At 38.8% G+C, this 22,532-nt stretch overlaps 1 protein-coding gene across 3 annotated transcripts in view; it reads right to left on the bottom strand.

Annotated features, from left to right (window-relative positions):
- Window positions 1-124: 124 nt before the first annotated feature.
- Window positions 125-22,532, bottom strand: part of DIS3 (DIS3 homolog, exosome endoribonuclease and 3'-5' exoribonuclease) — a 29,414-nt gene continuing 7,006 nt past the window's right edge. The window contains exons 6-21 of one of the 3 annotated variants that reach the window (XM_032207574.1): window positions 20,674-20,838; window positions 19,646-19,759; window positions 19,414-19,551; window positions 17,272-17,418; window positions 12,016-12,132; window positions 11,091-11,192; window positions 10,395-10,459; window positions 10,219-10,303; window positions 9,468-9,595; window positions 8,931-9,017; window positions 7,911-8,067; window positions 6,456-6,670; window positions 5,856-6,024; window positions 5,229-5,387; window positions 4,703-4,825; window positions 125-534 (exon numbers count right to left, since the gene is read on the bottom strand). In XM_032207574.1, the coding sequence (XP_032063465.1) occupies window positions 445-534; window positions 4,703-4,825; window positions 5,229-5,387; window positions 5,856-6,024; window positions 6,456-6,670; window positions 7,911-8,067; window positions 8,931-9,017; window positions 9,468-9,595; window positions 10,219-10,303; window positions 10,395-10,459; window positions 11,091-11,192; window positions 12,016-12,132; window positions 17,272-17,418; window positions 19,414-19,551; window positions 19,646-19,759; window positions 20,674-20,838 (2,061 nt within the window). In that variant the 3' untranslated portion in view covers window positions 125-444. Of the gene's footprint in view, window positions 535-4,702; window positions 4,826-5,228; window positions 5,388-5,855; window positions 6,025-6,114; window positions 6,194-6,455; window positions 6,671-7,910; window positions 8,068-8,930; window positions 9,018-9,467; window positions 9,596-10,218; window positions 10,304-10,394; window positions 10,460-11,090; window positions 11,193-12,015; window positions 12,133-17,271; window positions 17,419-19,413; window positions 19,552-19,645; window positions 19,760-20,673; window positions 20,839-22,532 lie in introns of those variants that run through there. The other 2 variants (XM_032207575.1, XM_032207577.1) reach the window with 2 other exon arrangements.

Below are 22,532 nucleotides of genomic sequence, written 5' to 3'. Positions count from 1 at the left end.
ACAACTTTACAGCAAAAAAATTGTTCTTCACAGCTGAATGAATTTGTTCTTAAGTATTGCCTTCACTAGTAATAGAAACTTCTAAGAAAGGGAGGTACAGAAAATAAATATACACTATGTCCTGTTCAATAACATCTACATTATTTTATTTTTTTTAAAGATGACAAGGGTCCAGAAGGTTATTCAGAAAAACATAGTATGACTATTTTTCTATTTCATCAATTTCATCACTTTGGAGATGTATTTATTTTCCTCCATAAGATAAGCAGGGCTACAATTTTGGTTTAAAAACTTTTGTCCTTTATGTTCATAAAAACAGTTAAAAAAGCAGTTTTACAAATTATTAAAAAGTGTACTTTAAAAGTAAACACTGTTTCCATCATTTTGCCCATAGGGAAAATGAAATACAAATAATTCATATGTGGTTTTAACCATTCTACTTAGCTATTGTTGTAGCTTCTTTTTCTTTTTTTCTGGTTCACTGTTGCTGCTTGTTGCTGTAGAGAGCTGTGCAGGCACATCATTTCCTGGTATCTACAGAAAAAAAAAAAAAAAAAAAAAAAGTCAAAACTGAATTTTAGCTTATATTGTGCTGATAATACTTAAATTTACCTCCTACAAATACTCTTATCAACATGGGAAAATACTACAGTAATCATCTAGAAAGGACTCTAGCATCCTGATGTAACCATCACAGCTAAAATACTAAACTGGAGTTGGAAAAATAAGGGAGACACAAGCAGCAGCATCCCTCCCCCCTGAAGTGCCAGCTGTTCTTTTGCACAAGACTATGGTGCAATACATACCTCAGCAAATAGTTAAAAGCTGGTGAGCATGAATGAGGGAGAGGTGAAAAGGTCTTAAAAGCAAAATGAAAATTGTTAGACTAAAACAATCCCTACTCTAGTGTTTTCCTGAAGTGCCGTTACTGTCCAACAGGCCATGCCAGGCTCAGCACGTGGCTCAGGACACTGCACAGTAAAAAGAGATTTAGCTGTGGTAGAAACTATAAGAACTTCAAAATAAGTAAAAAAAAATACCATCTAAAACAAGGAGGAAATAGAAGAAAAGCCTGTACCTTTACAGAGGTAGGCTGAATTGTCCTCTAGGAAAGAGGTGGTTAAGAAGTGTGCTATGCTTTCTTTGGGAACAGGGGAAGTTTTACCATTCAAGCAGAAGAGTGAAGCAGCTTTAGAATGAAACACCTTTTATTTAAGTACAGTTCACAAAAAAATTAGACCAACAGCACCTACATGAATGTTCTGCTACACTCAAGCCAACCTCTGATGCCTGATGAATGAAGAGGTAATGGGTACTTCTGGAGTTTGATGCAAGGAACCTAATATGCAGGAGGATCTGGATAGGCTGCACCGATGGGCTGAGGTCAACTGTATGAAGTTCAACAAGGCCAAGTGCCGGGTCCTGCGCCTGGGGCGCAATAACCCCAAGCAGCGCTACAGGCTGGGAGATGAGTGGTTGGAGAGCTGCCTGGTGGAGAAGGACCTGGGAGTGATGGTGGATAGTCAGCTGAATATGAGCCAGCAGTGTGCTCAGGTGGCCAAGAAGGCCAACGGCATCCTGGCTTCTATAAGAAGCAGTGTGGCCAGCAGGGCTAGGGAAGTGATTGTCCCCCTGTACTCCCTGTAAGTTGGATATTAGGAAGAACTTCTTTACAGAAGGGATTGTTAGGCACTGGAATGCGCTGCCCAGGGAAGTGGTTGGGTCACCATCCCTGGAGGTCTTTAAAAGACGTTTAGATGTAGAGCTTAGTGATATGGTTTAGTGGAGGACTGGTTAGTGTTAGGTCAGAGGTTGGACTAGGTGATCTTAGAGATCTCTTCAAACCTAGATGATTCTGTGATTCTGTAATCAGTAGGACTTCAATGCCAAGTTACACGAGTGTGACAACAATATACATCAGCAGAAGAGGCATGCTGAAGACAAGTTATGTTCTAATAAGATTAAATTAATTGTACTAGAGTAACACAGTTATCCATGCTGGGATTTAAAAACAATACCACTATTATGAACACTAGCACTTAAGGCTAGGTTTTTGGTCAGTTACCTAGGATGGGAATAATAATGACAAGCTATAGAGCTAAATAAGTACCATCAATGAATAAATGGTACTTAAAGGCACTAAGACACACTCTAGCTTTCTAGATGCTGTAACAGTGCCTTTCCTAGAGCAAAGAGTTACAGACGCCATGAAAAACAACTCTTGCCTGAGGACCTGCTTAAGAGATTACCCACAGAATCATCCTTGTAATATTCATTTCAGCCTACTTACTCAAATACACCATCATGGTAGAAGCAAAAAACAAACAAACAAAAATCTTAAAATGTATTACAGCAGCTACATCAAGGGATTTAATGAAACCGTCATTAAAGGTGTTGCAAAAATGATAGAATGCTTTCAGAGTGAGATGGAACTTTAAAAAAGAACCAACTGGGAGTCATATACAATTTATAAATAGAATTAAGATGGCAGTTTAAAAAAAAAAGTGAGTAGAGAGATTTGTATTACAAGTCAAGAAAGATCCTTTAAATTAAAATCCTATTCAAATGAAGAAATAAGTACAAAACTGAGTGTAAAAGAAGTTAAGACATAGATAAAAAAAAACCCTGCTATAGACAACTGTAATTGAATAAAAAGAGCTTCAGAACAAACGAGGTAAAGAGTAATGATATTGTCAAGTCCTGTCACTTTTCATCCATTCTAAATGCAAGTAGAAAAATGGTCAGCTAGCAACGGTTCATGTGTATAAGCTCATTGCTTCAAGTTGGTCTGAATACCAGAGGAAATGCACAGTGATGCAAAGTGTTCCCATGTAACGCCATACAGAACAGAAAATGTGATCCTGTACATATCTGTGTCATGCTTACGTTCTGAATCATGCTTGTAATTCTGTTCCTCCCAGCTCAAAACTCACAACAGAACTACAACAACATAAGGGTGACAAGGAAGATTAAAAAAAAAACAAACAAGATAGTTTCCAGAAAACCAAGAGATAACAGAGTAGACAAAGTATATGGAATTGAGTGGCATAGGAATTGTACATGGAATTAATAAATGTGTATTTTATTCCCTATATTATGAATCACAGAATCATCTAGTTTGGAAGAAACCTCCAGAAGTATGTTATCAAGTAACAGTATTAGGCATCGGGCTTGAAAAAAAGTTTTTTTTCCCCATATATGGTGATTTGCGGAATACTCTTAAGACACTGTGAGAGCCAGAAACTTAATTTAGGGTGGTGGGTGCGTGTCATTAAACAATGTCACAGAACAAGGCTCCATCATTATCACCACAACATTTCTCAGTGAGATCGTATGCAAGTCCCAAGTTGCTGAAAGCTTTGAATGGGCACAAAGGGAATGTATATGTGTGTCTTGTTCCTATATTCTTTCCGTACTATGAAGAGTTACTAACAGCAGATGTTTAGGAAGAGAAATTAGTTTGGATTAACAAGTATGGTCATTCCTGTATCAAGGGATAAGCTAAACTTACAGTATTGACTTAATTACAGACCAAGGAACTTTCCAGAAATAGTACAGGAAGCAGAAGGGAAGGGACAAGGAAAAAAAAAAGGAAAAAAAAAGAACTTTCATGAGCTTACTCTGTTTTCAAAGAACAAAGTATGACCCTCGGACTGAAGTCAATGCCAACAGTAGCGTTCTTGAGTTGAGCCCAACAACAGCATCTCTCACAAACACCACTTGGTGTGCACAAGCAGTGGGCAGGCAGCTCAACTAGTAGTTGTGCTCCAGAATGCAGAGGTTTATTTACTACTACAAACATTGTCTGCTTCTGCTCTTTGAAAGCGTGAGGACTGCTTGTCACCAGGCATCAAAATATTTGCATGCATTTGGAAACAGATGATTTTTCAGATAAAAAAAAAAAAAAACAACAAAAACTAACATGTTTGTATAAACAACAAGGACCTGTTGTTTATTTTCACTTTTCTTTTTCCTTCAAGATGACATATACTCGTTATGTATACTCAATACTGCAACCATCTGTCTCCCAGATGAATCACATGCAGCTTATATGAAAGTACACGATCTTGTAATGCCATGGAAAACACTCAACAGGCCTGACGTACGAGCCCAGGTGAAAACCCCAGAGTCACAGATGCAGTGAGAAGCAGCCAAGTCAGAAATAGTCTTAAGTCCAGACATACACTTATTAGGATATTATAGGTCTTACACCGTTATCAAAAGAGACTTTCATATTGTGGAATTTGTGGTAAGAAAGGACTGCTATTTATGCACCTCTCCACGCTCAATCATGCTGTTTCCTTCTGAGCTACCCAGCATAGCTGGGCAGTAGTTTACTGGAGCTAAAAAAAAAAGTCCTCAGTTTTGGAAGAATTTCTAAGAGGAGATCTGATTACAGAACCATGAAATTTAAGAGATACTATTTCAGTGAATCATCATCTTTCCCATCACTGAAAATATTCCTGATGGGCCAAGAAAGGAAGTTTAATTTAGAACCCTTTATCCTTTTCAACAGTCAGTAGAAAACAGATCTGTGTTTTACTAAGAGTAGATAAGAAGCGAATCACTACAATCTGCTGATGTGTTTTGTTTTTGTTTTTGTTTTTTTTTCCTTTTAGGTTAAATTTTACTTTATCCTGACAACATTTTAAGATTACCGGAGGGTAATATGCTGCTATAAATCACAAAGCTTTTGTCTTACCTTTGGTTCTACCAATACCATCCGAATTTTCTGATGCTGGATATTGGAAGCATCTAACATAACGTTCACTTTAACCTTGTCAAATACATGCAGCGTTGTGTCTTCCACAGTAAGTGATGGTACCTAAACATTAAAGTTTTGTTTAAATACTTACTGCTTATAATGTGTCTTACATTTTTATATGAATAAATATTTCTGTACATAGTTTTTAATGTGTTCATTTTCATTAACATGTAATGAGTTATGGTGCTGAATGCCCAGAGTGTCATGGTACAGGTACTATGTTTAATTTCTGTAATAGATATTAATATCTAATATTAATCAATGTCAATACCACACATTCCTCTGTCAGGACCATTTGTGGTTAAACTTAAGAAGACCACAGTAACACTATTACTACAGATAAATAAACCTGAAATTAGAAGAGCCTCTATTAACCACCTAACCCAACTAAAATAGATTTTAGTCATTCCGCTCAATTACCAAATCAAAAAAAAAGACAATTAATAAACATTACAAAACCTACTTCATTGTTGTAATCAAGTCTTGGTGTTGGTTTATCTTTTTCTTCAAAGAAGACTGTTCCTTCTAACCCATACTTGGGAATCAAAACCACAATTGCATTTTTTCTTACAAATAATATATATGCATCTTCATTCACCACTCCTTTGGTTTTGAAGAACAGCTGTAACAGAAGATACAATAAAAAAAAACATTAGAACATTCTCTTCTGGATGACAAATACACCAAATTAAAAAGAGTAAAACATAAATATATATAAATATGCATTTATACTATAATATTTATATTTATACTAAATATAAATTTATACTTAGAGATTATTACCATATATTTAAAAGCAGATTCATATCATTATATTAGCTATTTATAGTATCGCTGCAGTATTAAGCATTCATCATATTTATTAAACAAAAAAAAAAAAAAAAAAGTAAAAAGCATCCTCTAGATGTAACTCTCAATTTTTTCAGTACCAGCAATGTAATGTTGAAGCTTTTCCTCAAATACACAGCATTCATTCTTAACGATTACTGCAGACTTACTGATCTACAAAGAACAACCTGATTATTACTACTCAGTATTTCCTCCCTTCCTTTAAGGGCAATGTTTGTGCTCCCACCTCAGAACTATTTACCTGCGTATGGAATGCAACAGATGCTCTCTGTGCATATTGAGCCATTTTATGCCGGTAGTTAAGATTTTTACACAGATCTGATAGTTTGTGTTTATCCGTAAGTTCTGGATAAGTACTGTCGGCTCCTATGGCCACTGCCAGAAGTCGATGTACTATAATGTCAGCATACCTGCAAAGATGATCAGTGACGTGTCAAAACATTTTGTATTACATTTCTGAATATAATTTTGTATTTAGAAATTTTACAGATCAAAAAAACCTTTGTAATACCGATGGTCTGCTGATATCTCCCTGTATTAATTCAAGATCACATTCCCTTTATTGACCAAAGATATGCTCTGCAGAGAGAAAATAAACTACGTTGTTTTCTTTTTCATCTATGAAATTCTTTATTACATTCTACCAATACAGCCTGTACTGTTGAGCACTTAAAAGAAGAAATAAAGCCTTATTCTTGGACTAAGAATGATGTTTCACCGATACAAATCTAAAGCTGAACAAACACATTATTTTGTTTTAAATAGATACCACCACCATCTAAAATATTTCTTAACAGATAAATCACCTTTGTTCTCAAAAACTACTGTAAAATAAGGGTACCTTCTAATAGGTGAGGTAAAGTGGGTATAAATAGGTGAGGCTAAACCATAGTGATGAAAATCGTTATCCATTCCGGAACAGAAATACACAGCTTGCATCATGCAGCGAGTGGTCAAAATTCGCAAGAGTGTATTTAGATATGGGGATGCAGGAGACTCAGCTTTGTCTAATGATTCAGCTAAAGCCTTTGCAGAATCAGTCTTAATTTCCAAATTCTGTAGAAAGGGAAAAAAAGTCAGATATTACAAGCAAATATTAAACTATCATTATTTGAATTTCAACACTTAAATCCATGCCAATCCTAGCAACTGTAACAAGTATCATACCTGATAAATTCTGAAGTGTAGACAACTTAAGGAATGACAGTGTTACAAATAAAGCCCCATGCATTTCTCATTATTATTATTTGCATTCTATTCAAACAATGGAAAACTAAGTCAGCCTACAAATTCAGAAAAAGCATGAAGTGTTTCTTAGTTCTGTATGGATGCCAATATTAACAAATTTCTCTTGGTTTTATTGTTTTCCATCTCAGTATTGGTTATAGGTATATGAAAAGGTATATAAAAAACAGTTACCAAAAAATTTATTAGTAACATATTCAGACTTCCACCCAAGTCCCATGTAAGCACTAATCAACCTTATTTTGCTTCCTACACGAATTATTAAAACTTACACTTGGAAAAGTGATTTGTAACATTACTACTTTTTTGTTCCTCGTGTGCCAGTGACACTTGTTACAGATAGCATGAAAACAACAGAAATACATTTTTACTTTGCAGTGCCACAAGATCAACAGAATGTACACCACTGACAACAAAGGGCGATGTAGAGATCAAATGATTCCTGTACCATGGTAAAGTGACTGCATATTTATTAATAGTAAAAAAAAATGTGTGTGTGTGTATATATATATATATATATATACACACACACACACATTTTTTTTTATTTATATATATATATATATATATATATATATATATATATATAATGCTAATACCTGTTGTGTTGGTTCTTTTGGAGTAATTAAAAGTAAATTTGGTTAATTAAGAGAAAGTTAGTCCATGGAAAGCCTTCTGAGTAAAACACTACTTTTAAAATCATTTTCAGATTAGAAATGTGTGTGACCCAAAGCCAAAAACCGTCTCAAAAATTACATTCAGCTTAGAAAGGAGAAATGTTTCACAGCGCGTAACATTTAAAAATAAAACAGACATACAGATCTGCTTTCTTTACCCAAAAAGGTTTTTGTTTGTTTGTTTGTTTATTTTAAGCAAAAGATTTCACCTAGAAGTACAGGAACCTTGTTGCGGATACCAGTGGTTAGAAAGTGTAGCAAGACACATTTTTACAGTACTGCTTTCTAACCCCTATTCTTTGGTAAGTGCCCAACCAGAGAGAAAATGCAGCTTTTTTACCATACTAATTAAGTGAATTAATTATAAAACTTGCCTTGGACTTTGCTGCTTTCACAAGAATGTCATAATTCGATGGAGGAGGAGCTGGATGTTTCCTGAGCAGGGCAAACTCTGGGAACTCATCATAAATTTTTTGTGCTACAGAGACATTGGCAAGCAACATGAACTCTTCGACCATGGAATTTGTTTCTCTGTCAACATAAAATATTTTGCATTGTTAGAAAAGCATTATTAGGTATTTGTTTTGTGTGTCTAATGAAGAAACATGTCACTATCCTATAAATATTATGTACTAGTATCTAGTAAATCAGTATTTTTGAACATATAGTACAAGCAGACAAACATTTTTAAGAGTAAAAACACACCAAATATTTAGTAAAGTTCAAACACTGGGGCAGAAGGAAAAAAAACAAACTAAAATAATAGATGAAGATAAAAATGCTCTTTAAGATAGCATTGCTATCTGAAAAAAAAAGACCAACAGACAAGCTGCTTCTTTCTAAGAACACTATTTAAACATCATGTGTATGACACTTAAAAGCACCATATTGCACACCATGAAGTCATGACAGTGGACACAACTTGGTGCAGATTTTAGCACAGAAACTACATAGTAGTATGACAGAAAGTAATTAGATCCAAAAATTGCATGAGTAGCTCTGCTTCTAAAACTCCTCAATAATACCGCTGATATCACTCTGCACATGTGCAGAATTGTTCTGTTGTTAAAGTTTCAGTAATCCATGACTCCAAATTCTACTTTGTTAGTTCGTACTAGTAGAAGAGCTTTGGAGAGGTCAGTGGGACGTAGACAGTCCATAGCCCAGTGCTCCTTTAAATCAGTAGCAAAGATTTAAATTAATCTACGAAGCATGCAGTTCATAACTTACTTCATAAATACTGTAGTAAATACAGATTAACTGTCTATTCTGTGATTATTGACTTGAACTATTACATAAACCTTGTACACTATTAAGAAAATGCTGTTAGTTAAATATACCTTAACTCCATCCCTGCCCCAAATTAAGCAATTGAGGAAAATAAAAAGGCGTACTTAAGTTCCTTAGTTTGCAGGTCAATAGGATCATGAGTTTCACTGTCCATGTGGAAACGAACTTCTGGTGAGGAAAGTGTCAAAGCTCTGGAAGACAATTAAGAGGTATTAATGAATTACAGTAGAGCAGAAACAGCAGCAGACTTGCAGGCCTATGCACAGCATCTGGGTTTGTTATGAAAAACATAGCAAAAAAAGATTGGAATTAATGTTCAAAATAGCAGAAATTCTGATGCTGCATCCACAATTTCAAATTTTAAATGCTACTCCTTTGGTTGTTTGCATAATGTCCGTAAGAGAGCCATATTGCCAATTCATTTTGCAAAGGAAAAATTAACATCCCAAGTTTGTGTCTTTAGGGGAACAAAGATAACTGCTTTTCTGCAAATCAAAACGGCAAAACACTTTTCTTTCCAAAGATTTTCACTGGAAAAATGAACACATCATCTGCATATGCAACATATAATTTGACAGTTGTAAATAGACAGTAAATAGACAAAAGGGGGAGGGAGAGGTAACAGCAACAGCATGGTTTACCCATTATCAATTCTCTTCTTCTTCAGAATTTTTGCTAACTTGTTTAGTCCACGTAAACTGACAGTAATATCATCATTCATTGACGCTGAATCAATTCTCATCTGTGCTTCAGCATACGTGAGAGAAGCCTTGAAGAGGTTAAAAAAAAAAACATACATAATTGAACACTGAAAAGAAGAACACATTTCTATCTTGCAGAAACTGCTGTTTGTTGTCAAAGCTGGTTCACAGTAATACAAAACTTTACATTCAATACCTCAATGTATGTCATTTACAAAGACTAAAGGACAAAGCAGGACAGATCTATGGAAGACCCTAAGAAAACTCAAGCATTTACAGTACTTTTTTAATGCTGATAACAGACATGTTTTATACATTAGAGGTCTGATTTTACAGAACTGTATTAAACGCCTACAGACTCTACTGAATACCAGTATTCATGGTGTATAGCAACCATGTCCAGTAAATATCAACACATTTATACTTCTTAAACAAAACATCATAACAAAGTAATTGCAGAAAAAACATTGCAATTGTTCTAAACATTTATGTTCTAAACATTTATGTTTAGAACAGGGCAGGATACCCTTTGCTTTAGGATTTAAGCATCATTTGCTAATTCCAATAAAGTACATCAGTAACAGAAACAAGAAAAAAAAACATAACTTCAGTATCACGTCTGTTAATCACTGCTTTTTTTAAGAAGGTCTACAGCTTTTTAAAACAATATATATATATTCATGTGACTAACCTTGGAATTAATAATACTCTTCATAAATCTGGTTTTTAGAATTTCAGCATTATGGTTCATCTCCCATATACATGAAAATGCAAGCCTTTGAGAGAGGGGTAGAAAATCTGTTAAAATCCACATGCACACATCTGAAGTTTCTTGTCAGGACTGAAGTATGGATCATATACATATACCTGTCCACATTTGATCTCAAGGAGCATAAATTGGAACTCAGTAACTCCGGAACCATATCAATCCTCTGCAAAATAATGAATAAAACGCATGACTAGTCATAAATACTTAATGTTGTAATTTTTAACCATAATAAAAGCTTGGAAATAGTTTAATTTTATCAATACAAAAAGCTCAGATTTGTGAAAGAAAGGTGCACTACTTTAAAGGAAACTCATTCCAAGATCTATTTTAGCTATTTGTTGTTTTAACAGCAGTTATTTCTAAGAACCAGGTCTATGGGAAATAAGTTACTACAAACCTAAACATACAGTTCCAAAAACAAAAAACACAGACCATAGGAAACAGAGATTTAACTATCATAAGAAAAAAACAATGGAAAGAACAAAAATCAGGTCATTTCTTTTACAGTTTCAGATCTATATTAAAACAGAAGTCTAGTTTTAGAACACATTATTTCTTGCATCAAACAGGAGTTGAAAGGCATATTCTCTATGTAATTGATTTATTAAAAAAAAAAAAAAATACTTGCTGTGTAGAATGACAGAAAGCAACTTCATTTTGATAGTTATGCAAATTAAGCGCAGCCCAAAGGAGCTTTTCTTTCTTAGTCTAGAGATAGTGGCTCTACTAAGAATTTAAAAAGGAAAGCAATGAAAAATTAATTGTACAAAAAGCTGTCTACATAGAAAACATACTTTTTCACACAGATACACAGTTGTTCCTCTTTTTGCTGACTCCTCATCCAAAGCATTTCCTGGGCGAATAAAATGACTGACATCTGCAATATGCACACCAACCTTAAGAAAACAAAACAATAAAACAAAACAACAACAAGCATCACATTAAACATCTTATGAAACAATTAGGTTTCAACATGAAAGAAACTTTCTCAGGTTTTTATTTACAAGCCAATTTACCCCTTTCCTGTTCCCTCCAGCAGCTTCTATATTTATCAGTAGGTATAGTTAAAAGCTCTTAAATTAAAAAAAGAAGTAATAGTTGTAGCAATTATGCAAAATAAGGGCATGCATACATTTAGTGGAAAGCTGCATTCATTACCAATGCAACTCTTCTTGCCAAGGGCCTCAAACAATCTGTTTAATTTTTTTCAAGGCTCATTGCAAATTGTTTTTTGCTTTTCTCTGTTTGCTAGACCTTCAACGTTGACATTCTCTGCTATTACAACTACAAATTAACTTATAGCAAAGAAAGCACAACTAGATCAGATATAATGGTGCAGAGCTAGTGTTAATCAACCCTATAGCTTTTTAATGCCTTTTTAATCAGTCCTTAGCTATTACAGCTGTAACTTCACCCTACTAGCAGTTTCTTATCCTATCTGCAGATATCCACGTTTACAGTTAGCTAAAGCAGTAAATAAATTGTTACTTTCTCATACTAAATGAGCAGACAGTAGGGTGAATTTAGAAGAGATTCACCCTGAGATTCTGATGGAACATCTTTTCTTTATTCCCATCTTACAGTTGTGCAAACACCAGTAATTTCTTTCACAACAGATCTTGAGCTTTGCTGGTATTAGTTGCACTGCCACTATTACCACTACTGCACTGCCTGTAAAATAAATACTAAATGACTAGTTTGACAAAACAAAGAACCCACCTCCAGATTTCCATTTTCCATTTCTCTGTAATGTAATGCATCATCAATATCCGTACAACCAGGAGGATCAACACTACAAACACACAGATGCCTCAAGTCCTCCCTGTATTTCATATCCTGAAGTTAAAAAACAAAACAGAGAAAAAAAATCTTCCATACCAAAGTAGAAATGATCATTCAGAAGGCGTTTTTTGTAAGATTTTCCAAAGCAGCCAAACATTTAAAGAGCGGCTTTTATTTAGCATATGATTTGCAGTATTATTTATCTATAAGATGTAAAAACTATAGTGATAAAAAAAAACAAACAAACAAAAAAAAAACACGAGACAGAAGATGATCAAGTACTGCAATGTGGTTTTATAGCAAAAGGAAGAGAAAGAATAAATCCACAATGTTTTCATCATCTCAGATTTTTTTAAGTGAAATTGTGACTCTGCTGTCCAGCTAAATAAATTGTTTAGAATGACTGCTCTCAAGTAACTTTAGCTGTCCAAGGCTGAGATATGTACACAGCTGTAAGGAACTGCACACTTTGGAAGTATCTACCTTTGTACAGTGGCTACAGAAAGATACGTATCTTTGACTAGACAGCCAACACTGTCAGCTTCCAAGCTCAGAAGAAACCAGTATTGTGGGATGTGGCTATGGGGGTCGACAAGCCCCATGGTTGGGGATAACATCGGGCTCTTAACGATGAGGCCATCAGGAATGTAACGAGTTCAGAGGGAACAAAGAAGGGTGATTCAGGAGGCGCCTCGTCTCGGGTTGCCTGTTCTCCAGCCGTCAGGGCATGGCAGCGGGGGGGGTTGCTGTTGCCGGGCAAAGTTGTTTGACCAATGAATAGTGAGTGGGAAAGTACTGCGGTGGGGCAAATGGTATAAGAAGGGAGCCTGTCCTCAATGAGGGTCGAAGCTACGCCCTCTGTGAGGGAGAGATGGAGTTATGCCATTAATAAAGAAGTAGCAGTTACTGATCCTAAAAGAAGCCTGGTGTCCGAGTGGTTGTCACGCCACAAATGGCGCCGAACAGGGACATGAAGAACAGGGACACGCTGAGGAGCACGGACAAGCTAACGGAACAGGGACAAAAACAAAAGAGGAGTGAATAGGGACAGGCTAGCAGAACAGGGACCAGGACAGGAACAGGCACACTGATCGCCTCATGAAGACAGGTTCGGCCAAACTCAGCAAACCCCTCAAAGGAGCTCGTACAGAAAGTCGCTGGAAATAGGCACACCACAGCTGGGAAGAAGCTCAAGCTGGGAGAAGCAGACCGGTGCACCCAACTGCCCCTCGCTGGCGAAAGGTAAGCAGTTGCGCATTATGGGGAATCATACGTCCTTAGAAACAAAGGCTGTCCTGGTAACCTTACAGCTTACTCTCTTTATTGACAATCAGACAGTTTATGATCCTGAAATACGGGACCAAACTGAGGTCAAGGTGTGGGACTCAGCAACTAAAAACGACAAGGTTGTGGCGGGATTGCTCGGCACGTGGCGAGCAATCTCTGAGGCCTTAAAGAGCCATGTGGGACCAGAGTCAGAAACGTGTGGTTTGCCAGATTGTGAGGGACCTGCGGGCTCGTCCACCGATCCTTCTGCTACACCATCGCCCCCCCCCCCACACTACTGCTGCCATCGCAGGCCTTTGCTGTTACGCCCTCTGGTGACCTGGACGTGCCTTTTGGCCCAGGCCCTATTGGCCTTGAAAAGGAGACGGATATGTTTCCCTTCGATCCGGGAGGAATAGGGTATATAAGGCCCGAAGGCCGAGTTGCTTAACAACTTAAAGCGAGACATATTGTTCCCACGACTGGCCCTGGAATTGTCCTGTGTTTGTAATCAAATACGCCACAGAGTATGGGATAAATGATGATAAAACTAGACCGCTTCAAAGGCAATAAAACACACAAAATAAACAACCAAAAAGGACCACCTCCAAAAACAAAGCAAATGAAAAAAAATCCCCCCCAAACAAACACTGTTGGTGTTCAGGGTTCCCTGGTGAGCTGGTTCTGTACGTTCTAAAGCAGCCGTTTCCTGTACCTAAGGTACCGGGCAGAACTTGAGATTCACTAACAGCATTTGAAACAAGCAATTCTGTAAACATCAACTTCTCTTTCTCTGATTACCTAAATGGATTATATTGGGATGTATTGAAATCTCTTCAGACTATTCTGTTTATGGCATTTGGTTACAAACCTATCTAGTGAGACCAAAATACAAAAACCTTACAGGTGACAAGTGCCTCCTGCTACGCAGAAGACAAAAGTTCCCCCATCCTGCCAGGCAGTAGGAGGGGACCTAGGCCAAGGGGGGGAATCGAGGCAGGTTCCTTCTCGGGGTGGTGCGTGAGCCCTGTCCCTGCCCACCTCACTTTCCATCAATCCTTGTAGAACAGGTATGAGGCCCTAGAACTTGTCAGTCAAAACAACTGATGTGGACGAAAGCCTGTCCCAGTTGGAGGGTGCCTAAGGCAAGGCAACCTACCCCCCCACATCGCTGCATCTCTTGCCAAGACAGAAGGGTTATTGTCATGGGGGAATCCCTTCTAAAAGGGACAGAGGGCCCGATGTGCCATAAGGACCCAACCCACAGCAAGTCTGTTGCCTCCCTGGGGCTCAGGTTAGAGACATTGCTGAGAAAGTCAAGCGCCTGGTACAGCCCACTGACTACTACCCACTACTGATCTGTCAGGCTGGTAACGATGAAGTAGCAAGGAGAAGTCTGAGAGCAATCAGTGATGAGCTAAGGGATGGTGCACTAGAATCAGAGGGACTGTGTGCTAGTGAGGTCCTTTGGTCTGCTCCACAAGGTGCTGTGCGTAGGGAGGTGCATTTGAAGTGCTTCTACACAAACACATGCAGTATGAGGAATAAAATGGATGAGCTAGAAGTCTTGGCCCAGTCCCGCAGCTACAACATCACCAGCATAAGTGAAACCTGGTGAGATGAGTCCTGTGGCTGTTGTGCTGCAATAGATGGTTACAGGCTCTTCAGGAGGGACAGGCAGGGCAGGCGAGGTGGAAGAGTGGCGATGTATGTGAAGCAGGAGCTGGACTGTGTGGAACTTCAAGCTGGTGATGGCAAAGTTGAGAGCCTGTGGGTAAGGATTAAGGGACGAACAGATAAAGGGGATATCGTAGTTGTCGTAGTGGGAGTCTATTACAGACCACCCAGCCAGGATGACAACACCGAAGAATTATTCTTTGCTGAACTAAGATGCCTTGAGATCAATTCCCCTTGTCCTTATGGGGGACTTCAACTTGCCAGACACAAGCAAGTCCAGGAGGTTCATAAAGCACCTATATGATAAACTCTTGGTGCAGGTGCTAAGGGAGCCAACTAGGAAAGGTGCCCTCCTTGATCTGTTGCTGGAGAAGAGAGAGGGTCTTGTGGGGGGTGTGGCAATTGGCCGCCATCTTGGCCACAGTGACGATGAAGTGGTTGAGTTGAGGACCAAAGAAAACATAGGTCCTCTACTTGATGGGGATGGTCATCTTATAGACAATGATATAGGCAAAGCAGAGACATTTAATGCCTTCTTTGCCTTTGTCTACAACATTGATGATGGGCTTCAGGACCCAGAGTGCCCTGAGCTGGCAGACCATGATAGTAGGGATAATAAAATCCCAACCAACCCTGACTGTGTGCAGGATTTGCTGCTCTACCTGCATCCATACAAGTCCATGGGTCCGGATGGGATTCATCCCAGGGTGCTTAAAGAGCTGGCTGATGTCATCGCAAAACCTCTCTCAATTATTTTTCAACGGTCTTTGGTCTACTGGAGAGGTTCCAGTAGACTGGAAGCTGGCAAATGTGCCAATTTTCAAGAGGGGCAAGATGGAAGACCCTAACAATTACAGGCCTGTCTGTCTCAAGTCAGTGCCTGGTAAAATTCTGGAGAAGATGACCCTTGAAGTTAATTGAGGTGCACCTGGGGGACAATGTGGTCATTGGTCCTAGCCACCAGGGGTTCACAAGGGGTAGGTCCTGCTTAACAATGTTTTTATAAATGATTTGGATGCAGGACTAGAAGGAGTTTTGAGCAAATTTGCCAACGACACCAAACTTGGAGGAATTGTAGACTTGGCTGAGGGTGGAAAGGCCTTCCAGTGAGATCTGGACAGATTGAAGAGCTGGGTGATCACCAGCCACATGAAGTTTAACAAAGGCAAGTGCCGGGTCCTGCACCTGGGAAGGGGCAACCCTAGCAATATTTACAGACTGGATGATGAGACGCTGGAGAGCGGCCCCACAGAGAGGGATCTGGGGGTCGTGGTAGACAGCAAGCTGAATATGAGCCAGCAGTGTGCCCTGGCAGCCAGGAGGACCAACCGTGTCCTGGGGTGCATCAAGCACGGCATTGCTAGCTAGTTGAGGGAAGGGATTGTCCTGCTCTACTTGGCACTGGTGTGGCTTCACCTTGAGTACTGTGTGCAGTTCTGGGCTGCACAGTACAAAAAGGATGGGAAACTGTTGGAGAGTGTCCAGAGGAGTGCGATGAAGATGGTGAAGGGCCTAGAGGGGAAGACGTATGAGGAGCGGCTGAGGGCACTAGGCCTGTTCAGCCTGGAGAAGAGGAGGCTGAGGGGAGACCTCATTGCAGTTTACAGCTTCCTCGTGAGGGGGAGCAGATCTATTCTCCTTAGTGACCAGTGATAGGACACACGGGAATGGTGTCAAGCTGAGGCAGGTGAGGTTTAGGCTAGACATCGGGAAGAGGGTGGTTGCGCACTGGAACAGGCTCCCCAGGGAAGTAATCACTGCACTAAGCCTGTCTGAATTTAAGAAGCGTTTGGACTGTGCACTTAGTCACGTTCTAAAACTTTGGGTAGACCTGTGCGGTTCCAGGAGTTGGACTTGATGATCCTCACAGGTCCCTTCCAACTCAGGATATTCTATGATTCACAATTGCTGAATTGTAAACTCCCATCCTTGTCAAGTAATTTTGTTTTACATTTTAAATGAAACCTTCTATAGTAGTAGTGGTAGTTGTGTGTGATTTTTTTATTATTATTATTATTTTTATTTTAAATTTTAAAACATCTATCCCTAACAAACAGTTTTAGCCAAAACACAAAAATCTTGCAGAAGCAGCTATTATTTCCACAGGAAATCAGGATAAAAGTCCAGAAAAAAATGCTTTTAGACAACATTTCTCCTCTATGTTTGGAACACACAAATACCTGAGAATGTCACAGTGTTTGATTTGAAGGAGAAGGCACAGTAATTATTGTAATAATTAAAATACATTACCTTTTCTGTAATGCTCCATGGCATTTTTGGTAGGAAACTAAGGACAGCTTGTGAAAAAGGTTGATGAGGGACATCATGTTCAAGCAGAAGAACTTCTGTCTCAGTCTCTTTATCTCCAGCACTTCCCAAGTTCTTTACAAAATGACCCTGAAAAACAACATACTCGTGTGTGTGTGTATATAATGTATGTACACACACACAAATACATGAACATCAAGCAATACCAATTGCTCAGAAGTAATTAAATATTTGAAATGCTTCTAACATGAATACTTTAAAATGTATTTTTTCTAATGAACTCATTCTTTATAACTCATTTTAAGTAGCGCAACCACAATGTAGCATATACTGAAGATGCATAACATGGCAATAGCAGCACACTTCTGTAACTTGCAAACAGGTGTCTGGGCTTATTTAACGATCTAACTAGCATAAAACAGATTTCTACTTATCATATACACCAACTATTTCAATAATAATGTTTCAACAAAGCCAAATCTCTATGACACACTTGCAGCTTTAAGGTATTCCTCCAGATACTGTTTGATTCTCCAGAAATTATTTAAAGTATTATTTCATCTCTTTTAATCTACAGCATACATTTACTATATAGTAATACCTTAAGCCTACTGTGTCTGCATCTCTGAGACCTGAACAGGATTTGCTTCTTTGCACATGTGATACACGTGTTATGTACATGAAAGTGAAAATATGCTTTTTTTTTTTTTTTTTTTGTAAATACAGAGCTAATTTTTGTTTGGGTGCAAGCCATGTTTAGTATTCACACAACTAATTCCGCTCTCCACATAAGCCTTCCACGATTAGATGCTGTACTGCTGTTAGACTTGTACACAGCTGTTTATTTTGCCAGGATGACAAGCTGCTGAGACTTCACACACATCTCAAACAACCCTGTTGGTCTTTTAGTCCTACTGGGACTTGAACATGACAGAGTTGATAAAGCTCAGGACACCCACCACTGGGTAGCAGAGATGTTATTCATAGAAATGAGGGCTATATATATACTAGCAAGCTGAACAGGAGCAGGTCTGGCCTGCAGGCATCTGTAATGAATAATGGAACAGAATAGCTCAGTTGGAAGGAACCTGTGAGTCCAACTGCCAATCGTATTTGATCAAAAGTAATTAAATATTTGAGACTATTATTCCATAGATTATTAGTATTAAATTAGTTATTAAATTACACAGTAGGAGTCATATTTTCTTCTTCATTTAACCTTCTCGTCTTAAACAACTGATTCAGGAGGTCTGAACTTTCTCTTTTCTTTTGCTTCAACGGTACTAAACTCTCTAAAGTTAAAACTGAAAAAAACTGTAAAGATGGAAATTCAGTTTTGCAGGAAAGAAAATACATTGTTCCCACAAGCCACAGAACAACTAAGGTCTAATTTTTCTGTGAATTTGTGCTGCACCATACATCCCACTCCCTAATACTCACATTAACTCACACCTCTCATCCTCTGCAGCAATGCTGTTTGTCTTAAAACACTCTTTCTGTATGTTCTGAGTTTCCTCCATACCTTGAAATGTGCCTAAGACACCTGTGCTCTCACTATAAACTACACACTCTTACACAAGCCAGGGGAAGCCCCTTCCAAACCCAGTGTTCAGCACAAATTGAAGCTTATGTTCAAATTTTCTCTAATATATTCCTGTTTATTTATATGGAACTTCTAAGAACTTAATTACCTGCAACTCTGCCCCACCTGATAATTTGACTGAATTAGGCCCATGTGCTTAAAACTACTTTCCAGGATGCTGATCGGCATGTAGATGAACAAAGCCAGAAGAAAAGAGTTGACGTTTCTAGGGAGCCAGACTAAAACAAGGTAGTCCCTAGTTAGTCTAGATAAAGCACCATAGTTAGGAAGTATAGCTTCACTGCAGAACCTGAGGACTGGGTTTTTAGGTTTGATGACATATATTTTTGGGGGGAGCAAGAGTAAACTAGATTATTTAGGGACTTCCTTAATTTGCACTATTAAAGAACAATATACAAAGAACTTTAACAATTCATGTCAACACCTTTTCAAGTTACTCAGCATTACAGATAATAAACATCTTACCTAATAAACAAGTTTAAGTCACATAGATAAAAGTTCAGAAGGAAACACAAACTTACGTTAGGATACCTAGAATTCCTGGGCCAACCATCAATAGCAACAATTATTCTTTGTCCTTCCAGTGTATCTGCTTGTCTTGTTTCTATTCGAATACGAGGAATCCTGCGATCAGCTGGTGTAAACAAGTGCCGCCTTGCCTATTAGCAGACAGAAAAAGGAACAAATAACTTCTAATTAACATAATAATAATAATAATAGAAATCTACTCTTACAATAGCTTTATTACCTTACCTCTTTGATCTGTGATTTGGAAAGCATGCCACAGAACGGTCGCCAGTTTCGTTTTATAATGCCCACTACTTTTCCTGTAGGTCTCAGCATGCTCTTGTTATCAGAAGTCTTCAACTGGTATAAAACAAAGGGGTGAAAAAACAGAATTGTTTGAACTTGTTAACGTGTGATTATAGCACATATCTCAAAACCTATGTGGTAGGTGGTAATAGGTTATGTTATCACTATAATGCCATAAATTCATTATGGCTTCATAAACAGAACAATTTTAGTATTTGTAATGTGACAAACCTTACTCTGTAAAGATTTTTATGGACATAATTTCAGAACAAAGAACAGCAGAAAAAAGGCTGAAGAAATGCTATCTTCTACCGTCTCAGCTTGTTCCCCGAGTATCCCCATTTTCTTTTCTAACCTATTGATTTTTAATGAATCTTTTTAATGTTTCTTGAAAATTCTCCAGTACTTCTAAACACCGTAATAAATACGTATCTTCCTATAAAATTCTGTGGAAAGATTATGTTTTTAAAGAAATGCAAATATTTGTTGGACAGGGTATATACACGTGTATACACACTAAGCAGAATTACTGCAAATAGCTGAGGAGTATGTTACAATTGGTTCCAAATATATCTAATGCCATTAAAAGCTGACTCTCATTGTAATACTGTATCTGCTCCTATTTCAGCAATTCCTAATCTACACACTAGCATATAGCTTTGCATACTGCCACCTGGCTACCACTCAGAAACATTGGAATTATGTAATTTAACAAAATAACCTGGGAATATCTGATAGGGATTAATACCCCTCAAAAAAAAGCACCTGTTATACATGTATTCACATATCCAATGCAACAGTAGGACTAGAATAAACATTTAATTTTCCAAGATTTTTTGAGGTAATTACAGCTTTTAGGAGGCAGTATTAAAAAGATGTGCAAATCTAAAACCTTATGGTCAGGATATTACAGATTTTGTCTCTCTCTTGACAGAGAGGTGGTAAAAAAGAAAAAACAACAAACATACAATGTTTTCTTTTTCCTCTTCAGTTTCAATATCATCTTCATTCTGGCCATCATCTTGCAAGACTACTGAGGATGGTGCCACCCATTCATCTTTTGCCAGCAACTCCACAGCTACAATATCTTCATGAACTGCTCGGTTTAAATGTTTAAGACCTTGTATAATTATCTGGAATTTTAAAAGACAAAATGAAAATGGTCACAATGATAGCAGCAAAAGACCCAAATCAAAGCAGCATAATGGAAGAGTATATACATTTATGTACAACAGGCTCTGTACTCTAAAGAACGTTTAAAAGATTTTTTTTCCGCTCCTTACGCTTATTTTCATTCTGATATTACTTCAGGATTCCAACAGTCTCTCCAAAAACATGTTTTCACCAGACTTTAAAAAGATATACAATAATCAGGCAATTCTATTTTTGTGGGCCAGAAGCCTCCACACGCTACCAGGAAATCGGAGTTAAGAGTCAGAGAGTGTAAGAAGCACCCACAGCTGCCACCAGAAATGGGGAGGGAAGAGACAACTGCTGCTGCTTGGAAATAGTGTCTGTACAACCGTACCAACAGTTGTAGGTACAGAATCACAGAATTGTCTAAGTTGGAAGAGACCTCAAGATAACCTACTACAACTTCTGACCTAACACTAACAAGTCCTCCGCTAAACCATATCCCTAAGCTCTACATCTAAACGTCTTTTAAAAACCTCCAGGGATGGTGACTCCACCACTTCCCTGGGCAGCCCATTCCAATGCCTAACAACCCTTTTGGTAAAGAAGTTCTTCCTAATACCCAAACTAAACATCCCTGGCACAACTTTAGCCCATTTCCCCTCGTCCTGTCACCAGGCACGTGGGAAAACAGACCAACCCCCACCTCGCTACAGCCTCCTTTAAGGTACTTAAAAAGAGTGATAAGGTTGCCCCTGAGCCTCCTCTTCTCCAGGCTGAACAAGCCCAGCTCCCTCAGCTGCTCCTCGTAGGACTTGTTCTCCAGGCCCCTCACCAGCTTCGTAGCCCTTCTCTGGACCCGCTCGAGCACCTCCATGTCCTTCTTGTAGCGAGGGGCCCAAAACTGAACACAGTACTCGAGGTGCGGCCTCACCAGAGCCGAGTACAGGGGGACAATCACTTCCCTAGACCTGCTGGCCACACTGCTGCTTATGCAAGCCAGGATGCTGTTGGCCTTCTTGGCCACCTGAGCACACTGCTGGCTCATATTCAGCCGACTATCCACCATCACTCCCAGGTCCTTCTCTGCCAGGCAGCTCTCCAACCATTCCTCTCCCAGCCTGTAGCTCTGCTTGGGGTTATTGCGCCCCAGGTGCAGGACCCGGCACTTGGCCTTGTTGAACTTCATGCAGTTGACCTCAGCCCATCGGTGCAGCCTATCCAGATCCTCCTGCAGAGCTTTCCTACCCTCAAGCAGATCGACACACGCACCTAACTTGGTGTCATCTGCGAACTACTGGGGGAGCACTCAATGCCCTCATCCAGATCATCGATGAAGATATTAAAGAGGACCGGCCCCAGCACCGAGCCCTGGGGGACGCCACTAGTGACTGGCCTCCAACTGGACTTGGCTCCATTCACGACGACTCTTTGGGCCCGGCTATCCAGCCAGTTTCTAACCCAACAAAGCATATGCCAGTCCAAGCCACGAGCAGCCAGTTTCTTGAGGAGAATGCTGTGGGAAATGGTGTCAAAAGCCTTGCTGAAGTCAAGGTAGATCACATCCACAGCCTTTCCCTCATCCACCAAGCACATCATTTTGTCATAGAAGGAGATCAGGTTCGTCAAGCAGGACCTGCCTTTCATAAACCCATGCTGACTGGGCCTGATCACCCTGTTGCCCTGTAAGTGC

Source organism: Aythya fuligula, chromosome 1 (assembly GCF_009819795.1).
Source record: "Aythya fuligula isolate bAytFul2 chromosome 1, bAytFul2.pri, whole genome shotgun sequence".
In the NCBI taxonomy this organism is placed as follows: domain Eukaryota; kingdom Metazoa; phylum Chordata; class Aves; order Anseriformes; family Anatidae; genus Aythya; species Aythya fuligula.
Note: the sequence above shows the minus strand (reverse complement) of the source record. Positions and strands in the feature narration are given on the sequence as shown.